The 12,885-nt window shown below is 37.0% G+C and overlaps 1 protein-coding gene across 3 annotated transcripts in view; it reads right to left on the bottom strand.

The window, feature by feature from the left end:
• rbfox1 (RNA binding fox-1 homolog 1) overlaps positions 1 to 12,885 on the bottom strand; it is a 257,241-nt gene that overhangs the window by 148,349 nt on the left and 96,007 nt on the right. For 2 of the 3 annotated variants that reach the window (XM_052552763.1, XM_052552766.1), the window contains exon 2: positions 10,019 to 10,060. In XM_052552763.1, coding sequence (XP_052408723.1) covers positions 10,019 to 10,060 — 42 coding nt within the window. Of the gene's footprint in view, positions 1 to 5,415; positions 5,763 to 10,018; positions 10,061 to 12,885 lie in introns of those variants that run through there. The other variant, XM_052552767.1, reaches the window with a different exon arrangement.

Below are 12,885 nucleotides of genomic sequence, written 5' to 3'. Positions count from 1 at the left end.
GGGCTAGTGAGTATAACTCAGTAGAATATAATGAAATATAGAACCACTTCTCGTCACAGGTCAGCAACCAAGCCTGCTCGGGGACTGGCATTCCAAATGTCAAAGCCATTCATTATGAAAATGCTATGCATTGATTTGTCATACATTGTAAAACTCTATCAGAAGGGCAATTTTTAAATCTTTGCAGCAATGCCTCAACGGCTATGGCATTAGCATTAATGCTATTCAATCGCTCTTGGTTTTCAGAGCAACTTGCCCAAGCCCTCTGAAACCAGAGACATGTTAAGCACTTCAGCACAGTCAATGAAATAAAATAAGACAGGATTGAGTATATTAGATAGGAATTATGATATATAAGCTGCGCTCTACTGCAAGACAGCTAATTAAATAAGAACATATTTGATAGCAACTGACAGTGCAGCGTTCTCACCCAGGTCCCATCATTACTGTCAGAGAGAAAGAGGGAATTAGAAGGTGTATAAATACCATATGGTGTGTGCTGAATTGTCTTGCATTAATGTCAATTATATCCCCTGCGAATACATCAAATGTTCTTAATCCTCATTTTTATCTGTTACCCAGCTACATGCATATTCATCTAACGACACATGTAATGCATAAACTCTATATACGTACATACACACTGTTTAGTACAAGGATGCACTACAAAATAAATAAATGAACAAGCAAACAAACACACTGATGTTTATACAAATCTCTTCAACTCTCATGCAAAACAAAGATATTATGGAAAGAAACAATATTGTAATATTTAGATTCAATATCCTTCTTTAAACATTTATCTTATTGGACAATTTCTCACTGTCTCCTCTCTTACTGATTCTGGTCATGGCAGTTCTGTTTCTCAGCTTATTTGGGGTTCAAAACACTTAATATTTAGCAATATTATCATTTTGATGGCACTGACACTATCAGATGAGAACAGAACTAAACATTGACACTATTGCCTTCTGTAGATCTGCTTTATAGTTTAATCAAATTAATTTATAATTGATTAATTTTGCAACATCAAAACTTGTAAAAACAATAGTAATTTCTATATTAAATAATTTTGTTCAGGCAATTAGTTTGTTCTCTCCACTTTCACTAATTGCAGATTCAATTACAGGTGCTTCTCAATAATCAGAATGTCGTGGACAAGTTCATTTATTTTAGTAATTCAACTCAAATTGTGAAACTCATGTATTAAATATATTCAATGCACACAGTCTGAAGTAGTTTAAGTCTTTGGTTCTTTTAATTGTGATGATTTTGGCTTCCATTTAACAAAAACCCACCAATTCAGCGAATTAGAATATTTTGACATTCAAATCAGCTAATCAATTCAAAACACCTGCAAAGATTTCCTGAGCCTTCAAAATTGTATCTCAGTTTGGTTCACTAAGCTACACAATCACGGGGAAGACTGATGATCTGACATTTGTCCAGAAAACAATCATTGACACCCTTCACAAGGAAGGTAAACCACAAACATTCATTGCCAAAGAAGCTGGCTGTTCACAGATTGCTGTATCCAAGCATGTTAACAGAGAGTCCTTATGAGGATTGTCAAGCAAAATCGATTCAAGAATTTGAGTGGACTTCACAAGGAATGGACTGAGGCTCAAGGCATCAAGAGCCACCACACACAGACGTCTCAAGGAATTTTCTGAAACACAGACAACGTCAGAGGCGTCTTACCTGGGCTAAGGAGAAGAAGAACTGGACTGTTGCCCAGTGGTCCATAGTCCTCTTTTGAGATGAGAGCAAGTTTTGTATTTCATTTGGAAACCAAGATCATAGTCTGGAGGAAGGGTGGAGAAGCTCATAGCCTGAGTTGCTTGAAGTCCAGTGTTAAGTTTCCACAGTCTGTGATGATTTGGGGTGCAATGTCATCTGCTGGTGATGGTCCATTGTGTTTTTTGAAAACCAAAGTCACTGCACCCCTTTCCAAGAAACTTTGGAGCACTTCATGCTTCCTTTTGCTGACCAACTTTTGAAGATGCTGATTTTATTTTCCAGCAGGATTTGGCACCAGCCCACACTGCCAAAAGCACCAAAAGTTGGTTAAATGACCATGGTGTTGTTGTGCTTGACTGGCCAGCAAACTCACCAGACCTGAACCCCAGAGTGAGTCTATGGACTATTGTCAAGATGAAAATGAGAAAAAAAGAAACCAAAAAATGCAGATGAGCTGAAGGCCACTGTCAAAGAAACCTGGACTTTCATAGCACCTCAGCAGGGCCACAAACTGATCATCTCCATGCACCGCCGAACATGTACAGTAAATGAACATACTTTCCAGAAGGCCAACAATTCACTAAAATATTTTTTACATTTTTTTTGGTCTTATGAACCATTCACGATCATTTGCTGAGATCCTGAATTGGTGGGTTTTTGTTAAATGTGAGCAAAAATCATTACAATTAAAAGAACCGAAGACTAAAACTACTTCAGTCTGTGTGCATTAATTCTATTTAATACACGGGTTTCACAATTTGAGTTGAATTACTGAAATAAATTAACTTTTCCACGACATTCTAATTTAGGCACCTGTATTATATTTTTCAGTATTAACATTTTTATTCTCAGATTTTTTTGGGGGGGATCAAACTGTAACACCGTGTGTCCCAATCAGATGTAACGTTGTGCGACGTGATAAAACATTTTTTCGTTACACATCAATGTATCGTCATGAGCCACATGGTTTAATTTATTTTTTGTGTGTGTTTTAGCCGTGATTCCCATTCACCTCCATTATAAGAATGACAGTCTACAACGGTTTGTGTTACAAATGAAACAGAATTTGGATTTGTCTTGATAAAGTTTGCATCATTGATACTGCTACTTTCATTTTACAACTGATTTGAAACAATCTATATTCTATAAAGCACTATATAAAACAGCTGACTTTACTTTGGTCACTATGAATAGTTGTTTTATGGAAAAGAACTTCAAAAATGCTCCTTTTGAATCCATATATATATATATATATATATATATATATATATATATATATATATATATATATATATATATATACATACAGATTTGCAATGACATAAGGATGAACATGTTACAGTGCCACACCTTAACTATTTCTTATAATTGTCACATTAGGGACATTTTATTTATGTATTATCCATTACATAATGGCTATATAATAAATGGTTAAAGTGGGACACTTCAAAAAAGAATGGGCCATAAGATGGTAAGATTCTTGCTTTGCAAGTTTTGAGTTTTCCAATACTGGTGTCACAAAGTTAAGTCGCAATATGTGCCTCCTACACACGGCATGGCCCTGTGGCTCCTCTATTGGTTATCATGGAGGGCAGCCTTTATCAATCAATTGAATAAACTGCTTTCATAGCATCTATTGAAAGACAACTCTGACAAGGGGCTATAGAAGTGCCTCCACAGCAGTTTTTCCAGCAGTAGGGGGGAGTAAATAGTAAGAAAGGCAATAACATCAGCCTGGACAGCAGCACAACTCTGACACTGCGGTTTGCTTCAGTCTTTTCTCTACCTCAGTGATTCATTCCTCATCCTGATGGGCTCTTATTGACAGCAGTGCATAAAAGTGGACCGCTGCTTCTTTTAACTTCTTTTTTTTATTTGTAGTTCATTAATTATTTTACAGACGCAGCATTGATAGAAGACATGGGGCCTATATTGCAATTAAGACTGTATCACCACGGCTGAAATATTTGGATGTGGTACAATGTGCCGATGCTGTGTTAAATTGTGTTGAGATGAAAACCCTGCGGCTGAAAAAGTAACCCACACAATTAATTCCAGTTTACAGCCATATGATCTATGACGAAACTAGTACTGAAGGGTTGATAGAGAGAGAGCCTGAACTGGATTGTCAAATGGCCACCGGAGGCCTCTTAAAAAGAACAACATGTCATATTCATAGCTTTATACTACACGTTTCGGCAATATTAGGCCTCTGGACATCATTCTGTTTTTATTATGTAAATCAATTTAGAGTTGTTCTCTGAAAGTAGTAATGTATGTATGCATTGATTTATAGATCTAATTATTAATTATTAAATTTTATTTAGTGAAATGCAGAACAGGTTATCACCCATCGGTACTGTTCAAATGAACCAGCAATTTCTTGTCATAAGCTACCATAAACTATGCAAATTAAATATTTAGCAAGAACTGTATACTTTTATACAGCACAGTCATTTTCTGCATCTCCTGGGAAATTTCATCCTTGAATCTTTTCTGCGAAGCATATTCCTTCCAGACCACCCATGTTCCAATTAAACATTCAATATTCATTTTCTTAATATAGAATTTCAGTTTGCCGTAGCTGCATGACTATGTAACTGGAGACTGTCTCGTATGTTTATCAAGTCTTTTGATTCTGAGCTCTTCTCACTACTGATGCATGTTTTTTTACTTTAATAATTAACATTATAAGGATACGTCTGCACTTAAAAATAAATAACATTATGCATTCCGCTTACATAGCAATTTTTAATAACACAAGAAAACGAATTAGTATTAGTAGTAGTAGTATTATGAAAGAAAATGCATTGTTATTATTAATAATAATAACAACATCAATACATTGTTATAATTATTAATTGTATATTGTTATTAAAATAATAATAATCATCATCATCATGATGACTAAATTAAATAATAATAAGATCTAACATTTACAAAATTATACATTTGTTGTTATTTTTGTTATTATTATTATCATATTGTTTCTGTTATTTTATGAATCAAAATGGCATTTTCATTGCTAGTGAAAATACAAAATCAAACATGAATCTTCATGAAAAAAAAGAAAGAAAGAAAGGAAATAAAAAACTCCAGCTGCCGCATTATGTAAAGGATAAACTGGTTCCTTATTTCTATTTTCACTTGAACTGCCCATCAGATTAAGATTTGTTAAAATGAGATTAACTTCCTGATAAACCCTCACAGAGAAGTCTTCAGGGTGCTTTAAATTTATTCCATGGGCAATTAAGTGCAGCGAAATTTCCTCAGCTAGGACTGATTTTGAGTGATAATGGCAGGTGAAGAGACAGATAATGAGCAGGCCAAGACACACGTGCTTACAGCTCTCCAAAATGACTTCCTGTGCTTTAACCCTGCGGTTATGAATCAACGTGTCACGCACCGCTTCTCTGACACTCTCTACTCCAAAGAAAGAGTAGTCTCGCCAAGGACGAGATGAGAGAGGGATGAAACTTTCAAATGACTGATTGCTAACCGGTATACAAACACAACACAACAGAGCGCATCGCGTGCGGAGAGGATCAAATGTGTTTGGACAGGTTTCTGTCCTGCAACAAACAAGCTCAAACCATCAGACGAGAAAACACATAAACGTCAATAACGACACGTACGCACACACAGCGAACAGATGTGGCACAATCGGTTACCTACCCACAAATACATCATCATCTTGAGCGAGGAGTCAGGGGCTCTCCGGCAGTGAGGAAACGCTTCCTTACTTAGCTTCTTTTAACTTCTCGAGCTGGGCTACGGAAACCCGGATGAATCCTTCTTGTTTCCACTCTCTCAGGCTCACAGTTCTTTTGTATAATTTATTATATCACTATAATAGCGCTTATTAAAACTGACACTTGGGAGGAAGAAGAAGCTACTTCACAAGGTTTGAGATGCTTCTAGCAGTCTTGTTCTTGCTCTTCTTCTTTTCTTTTTTTTTGCTCTCTCTTGCCTTTCCCCACTTGGTCCTCCTCACCCTTTCACTGAACGCCAGATCCTGACGTATCTATTTAATGAGAAGATCCGTGCACCAAGGAAGTCCAGTACAACTGTGCACTCAAAGTGCCAGAGAAAGAGAAAGAGAGAGAGAGAGAGAGAGAGGAGGGTGATGGTGTAGGTTTCTCTAGTACAGGCTCCACAAGAAAGGTACGTGTACGTTAACGCACAGCTGATAGGACGATCCGAAACAGAACTCCCCCCACCCCCGCAAAAAAGGACTTTTCCCTCTAACAAAATGCTGCTCAGATCCTCAGATGCTGTCGACCGGAAGCTGATGCGCAGGGGAAGACATCAGTGGGAAATCAAAAGATTCATCTTCTGTCCTGAGGGAAGGTAAGAAGACAACTGACTGAAAAAAAAATAAGCTTGCAACTTCCTCCAAAAAAAAAAATACTGCAATCTCAGCTCTGAGATATTCAAGTAAATAAAAAAATACACAGGTAAACTGAGATCAAAAATGATATGAGCGGATGAAAAGGAGACACAGAAAGCACCTCCGTCTCTTAAATGTGGAGCTTGCACCTGACTCTGCAGCCTGGATGGGTTTTTTCCCCCTTTTCTTCTCCTCCTCCTCGTCTGGGGTGAATGTGCTGGAGATAAAAGCAGCGTGTACTGGGGCCAAGGCCTTCCCGCTCGGGTTGCTCTGGCTCTGACGCACTGGCTGCCTCCTTACAGCACTTTTCTACAGCCATCTGCTGACTCCACCACGCTACTGCTACTGAGAGACCAGACACGCAGCCGGCAGCCAGCTGAAGCGCTAGAAAAGCGCATATGAGGCTTAAACTCATTACTACTGTTTAGAAGAAGAATGGGGGTTTTAATCAAACACTGGTATTAGAGAAACTCGAGAGTAACAGAAAAAAAAGAACCTTTTTGTAAATGGATTTCAAACCGGAAATGGAAATTGGAGCAAGGTCCATTGTTTTTTTTAAGTTGTATGTGTGTGAGACACAAACGCAATGAGATTTGCCAGTGTATTTATGATGGAAATTTGAATATTAAAATCTCCACAGGAAGCAATTTGACTCCCTTTTAAATGGAAAACAATAAAAAAAGAGAAAAGTACAGCCGTCACAACAAGAAAGAGAGGGTGAGGACAAACGATTAAGCTAAAGACTCAGACTCAGGCCCACATACAACAAATATACAAACACAAGCGTTTCATATTAACGCAATATGGCTGAATTAAATTGATTTGCCAAAGGTAAGGGATTTTCTAAGGAATTACTCAAAGCATAGACGGCACCAATGCTCAAAAAAATAAATTACATTTCACAATGATAACAAATGGAATAGGGGTATTACTGCTATGCAGAGACTGCTATTTGAGATAACCTCATTAAAAATGTAAAATATTTTATAAATACTTTTTTTTTTATTTACAAGGCTATCTGTATTCTTAAATACTAAAATATAAAAAAATCAAATAATAAATGCTTTAAAAATCATGAAATTTATTGTTAGCACTTATTGATTATGACTTGTTGTTTTCTTAACAAAAATTATGAACTTACGTTAGTTAAAGAGACTAGATGGAAAATTATATTGGGGAACAGGAAAAAAGAGAAACTGTTTTTTTTCCTACTTTAGAAAGGAAAAATAAATAAATATGTCTTAATGAATTAAATGTTAAATATTAGGCCTGTGCGATTAATTCCATCCCATCCCATTTTCACAAGCGACTCATCTGCGATTATGAACACGCTATTGTGTAGTTTGACAATCGTATGCGATAAATTACACAGCCCTATTAAATATTTTCTTGAATATATTAGGAGACAAGGCAGGAACAACTGGCTTTGACTACTGCTCATATAATAAGATTTCAGTGTCAGAACTATCCAACTAGATGAAATTGTATTATTTTGAATGAAACGATTACTACAGAGAGATCCAGTCAATACTTTGAACGACAATCTGAAAACAATAAATGATTGTTGACGTATCAGACATGGATAAATGGCAGGTACAATGTAAAGCCTGTTGTTTGTGCACCTAAGTAAACATACTTCAGCATAAAATTTTGTTAAACCGCTTTACTTCGGGGCAAGAAAGGTCTAATGGTCATGGGAACTGAGAGCCGCTTATACTGAGATGTCCATTTACATGGAGCAGACCGATCCAGCTGCCATCTCCTTGGTCTGATTGTGTCCTTTAACCCAATTAAAAAGCTACACGTCTATAATAGTAGCTAAACAGCCTTAAAGCAGTAGTGCATCTCATTTTTTTAGATTTTGACAAAAACATATCCTACCAAAAAAAGGGAGTATTGCTAGGTGTATCATACTTGATCCTTCTCAAATAATCTAAATTAAAGGCAAGCTTCCAAAAAGCACTTCTGAAACAGCTGTCCTCAGACTCATGAATGAGTCACTAACAAGAGGAAATGAGATGACAAAGAAACAAGAGAAGTGCTTTTCATGTCTCCAAGAGCCAAATCAGCAATGTATATCTATAATAAATTAATATCTATAATATTAATAATAATAATAATAATGTCTCCATATTACGGTGACGCATTGCTGCCCCACACATATTATTTTTTTCCACTCAATTATCTCATAAAAACAAGATGTTTTCTTGTTAAAATAATTTATTTCTTGTAATAACGAGATGTTACGTCGTAAAAACAATATAATTATGACGTAGAACGACATCATTTTCTCGGTAATACTACATATTTTTTTCTCGTAATAACGACATATTATTTCAGAAAAACAATGATTTCCCGTTATTATCGATATGGTACATTATGTCGCCACAGTCTGACATAAACAAAGATCTGAACGATGCTTAAATTATTTAAAAAACACTGTTTTGAATATATTTTACTGTTATGGTTTTAATTGTAGCATAATGTTTATTAGGATTAATCTCCAATCTGTCTACATTATAGTGCTATATCCAATAACTGCACCCATGACTTGTTTAGGCTACGATCAGATCAAAACAGTTATTTTTGAATAATCGACCCTCGGCATAATATTTCTTTATTTGAATGACTGAAGTTTGATTTTACAACAAAAAATTATTTAGTTTTAACGAGAAAAGATGACATTAAAATGACATCTCCTTATTACGACATAATTGAAGGGAAAAAATAATATGTGTGAGGCAGCAATGCGTCACTGTAACTTATAAATATATATGTGTGTTTGTGTTTTTAATATTTTCAAGAGCCAAATCAACATAATAATAATAATAATAATAATAATAATAATAATATCATTGTGATTTTAAATATATAAATAAAGAATTGTTTAAAAATTTAAATATACAGTATATTATAATTTATTTTTTAAATATATAATAGTTTTTCAATATTTTCATTAATATTTCCAAAAGCCAAATTATTATTATTATTGTTATTATCATTATTATTCTCTTTAATTTGCAAAGGCCAATGCATATTAAACAATACATACTGTATACTCATTACTGGTTTAGTCCATATTTACTACTCTAATTTTAAAAGAAATGAAAAAATATATGTATCATTAAAAAACAAATAAAGAAAGTAGTTGCTAGGAAAATGAGAGTGAGGTGTGTGTATGAATAGGAAGGTCTGTGCATTAATCATATCAGACCTATCAGACTTAAAACCCTTCAACAAACCATGATAAATTACAGCACTGAGAGGGGACTGCAGCACCTCGGCTCCTGTGTGGTGTGCACATCCCTCCCATGATCCTGCAGGCCTGCACAGACACACTGTGTGCTCTGTGAGCCCAAGGCAGAGCCGGCAGGACACATGCTCATCCCTACACACAGATGTGGTGTTTTTGAAGAAGATGAAGATCTTTGGGAGGGTCTTCATCAGGAGTGAAGCTGACACCTTTGCTACCCTGGCTTTTCAGACCAGTGGGTGAGCAGAAGGGTTTGAGAGCCACTATTAAAGTTTAATGAGAAGGCAAGGTAAGCTTTGTTGTATTTTTAATATGGACACAGCAGTGTATGAGGGAATAACAGGTTTCTGTATGAGAGTAAAATTGAAGTTTTTTTTTTTTTTTTGTCTATTGATTTAATATCATCATCATCTCAACTGGAGATGCTGAAATGAACACGAAGGATACACAGAAATTCATTCTAAAGTCATTGTGATGAAATAATTTGTCTTTACATGAATGCATCGCAGTTTTATGATCGCCATAGATTGATTAATTAAAAGGTCAATACCAACAACATCCAGAAGCACAACAGTGACACAAAAAAACACACCAAAACACAGACACACAGAAAGCAGCACCGAAGCATCACTTACCCTGAGCTGGTCCGTATCACAACTCATTGGCTGTCCTGGAATCTGTCAACAGAGACATACAAATTAGAGTAACACATTACACACCAAATACAGCACCTCCCTTCAGTAATTACAAGTCAATCATCGAGAGCGGGCTGAGGGGAGAGAAAATGAGATCTGTCAAAACTGAGGTTTGCAACATGGAACCATGCAAAAGGTGGTGAGAGCAGGGAATAAGACAGGCAAGACATCGTTCCCATGCTAGAAATGGTATACATAATCTTTTTTCTCTCTTTTTTTCTCAAATAATGGGAATGGTATAGAGCAAGTGGTTCTCAACGGGTTTTGCTTCAGGACACATATTCTAGATTTGCATTCAAGTGGCAACCCAATACATCACCAGGATTGTACCAAACTAAACAAATATATCCATACTGAAATCACCTGAAATCAAATCACCAGTCAATTTATGTATATATGATCATTTAGGCTGGTCGTACACAAAAACCTATTGGAATTTAAAAGGTATAGTTCACCCCAAAACGAACATTCTGTCATCATCCACTCACCCTCAAGTTGTTCCAAACCTGTATAAGTTTCTTTCATATATAGGAAAATGTGTGTTTTAAGAAACACTGTTTACAGTAGCCACTGACTTACATGTATAGCTAGCCATATCACCCTGTAGCCCAAGACTGGTTGCCCACTGAAGCTACAGGGTTGAGCAGGGTTGAGCCTGGTCAGTACCTGGATGGGAGACCTCCTGAGAAAACTCAAGCCCCTTTCACACTGAGATTCCGGATACATTACACACCGAATACATTTGTAATGTGTCTTGGCAATTGTTCCTGGATTGTTAGATTTTGGTTCATTTACACTGCCAGTGATTTCCCAGAATCTGTGCGTGCATTCACACATAAGCCGTAAAGGTCCCGTAATAATCCGTGACATCACGGATGTACGAGTCAAAAATGCTAGGTACGTTATCTTTCACTTAAGCTGGCGAACGATCTCAGCTTCAGCGCGGAAAGTTAGGAGCTAACTGATCTCTGCTTCATTACAGTTTGCACAGATTTTTTCATCGGGAACGTTGATCTGCCTTCAAAACACCCGGTAAAAGAGTCGCACGATAACGTGCATCATCACTAAAACACACCCTTTATGCCATTGGTTCTGGCATTTGTTCACACAGACCTAGTTCCAGGACTGAACCCAGCAATGTTACTAGGTCCCCAACCCGGGAACAATCCTGGAATTAATCCCGGGATGTGTTTGCATTCACACTGAAGGCAATCCGGCAATTTTACGGCAATTTCCTGGGCCCAATGTTCAGTGTGAAAGGGGCTTAGTGTGTTAAGGGGTGCTCACCCTGGAATCGCCCTCCTGACTCTCTGTGGTCATTAAAAATCCTTCAAAAAAAGAGTAGTGGTGTAACCCCGGCATAGTGGCCAAATTTTCCCATTGGCCTCTGGCCCTCATGTCCTCCTAATCATCCCCGTACACTGATAGGCTTCATCACGCTGCCTCCTCTCCACCATAAAGGCGTTCGTCTGGCGTTCTGGCACAATATGGCTGCCGTCGCATCATCCAGGCGGATACTGCACACTGGTGGTGGTTGAGGAGATCCCCCCTTTCATGTAAAGCACTTTGAGTACCCAAAATTATTATAATTATTACATAGTATGAACAAAATACCGTGGAAGTCAACGGCTACTGTCCAGTGTTTGGTTACTAACATTCTCCTTGTTTTTGACAGAAGAAAGAAACGTATACAGCTTTAGGGTGATGACAAATATATAATAACAAATTTCATTTTTGGGTATCCCTTAGGGTTTTATTTTGATTTAAAACAACTTTTTGTAAAGGTTGTAATAAATCTGCAATTTTGTTTTAAATCTGCAATAGTTGACAGAGTTTTTTCACTGTAACATCAATGTTTAAAGGGGTCATTGGATGCGACATGCACTTTCATGCAACTTACAAGTTGTTTGAACTGAAATGTGTGTTGGAAGTGTGTGCACATAATCACCCTATACTGATACAAATCCACCCAGAGTTTTTATTTTTTATCTTGTTAAATAATTTCCCCTTCCTCAAACAAAGCTATTGCACACAGACCCAGGCCCTCCCACGACTGTCGATGGACACACGTGTTTTACCTTAGACCTGCCCTGAGCGAGCTAGCATCAGTCCACCATTGTTTCGACACAGGAGCATATGTAGACTCACCTAGAGTTAGAGTCTCTTCGTCTTTTACTCCCGGTGTCCTGACATTTGATCCTACTCGTCAGATTCTCCTACCCGGGTATACTGCGCATGCGCACATCAATTTCTCATCCTTTTTTTTAATGCGAAACAACAATATTTAATGTATCTGCATTACTGTAAGGGTAGGTTTAGGGTTTGGGTAGGTATAGACTTTAATACAAATGCAATCTAATTGATAGAAAATAATATGTGGGTTGTGTTAGTGCAGTGGATAAGACACATGTCTGTGGTGTGAGAGACCCGGGTTCGAATCCACTGTGAGACACCAATGTGTCCCTGAGCAAGACACTTAACCCCTAGTTGCTCCAGAGGCGTGCGACCTCTGACATATATAGCAATTGTAAGTCGCTTTGGATAAAAGCGTCAGCTAGATGAATAAGTGAGTGTAAGTGTAAAATATGTATTGTTGGTTTCCTGTAGCTGTATCCCTTCTAGCTACAACTGCAAATATAACACATAATTACTGTGTTTGCAGTACTGTAAGGGTAGGTTTAGAGTTGTGGTAGATGTAGACTTTAATAAACCATAACCTTACAGTAACATTTTAATTGTCGAATTGTACTACCCACTGTTTTAGTGGGAGGTAGGAAAATCTGTGATTCAGTGGATTACTTTTGTTT

This window comes from Carassius gibelio, chromosome B3, assembly GCF_023724105.1.
Source record: "Carassius gibelio isolate Cgi1373 ecotype wild population from Czech Republic chromosome B3, carGib1.2-hapl.c, whole genome shotgun sequence".
Lineage (NCBI taxonomy): Eukaryota > Metazoa > Chordata > Actinopteri > Cypriniformes > Cyprinidae > Carassius > Carassius gibelio.
Note: the sequence above shows the minus strand (reverse complement) of the source record. Positions and strands in the feature narration are given on the sequence as shown.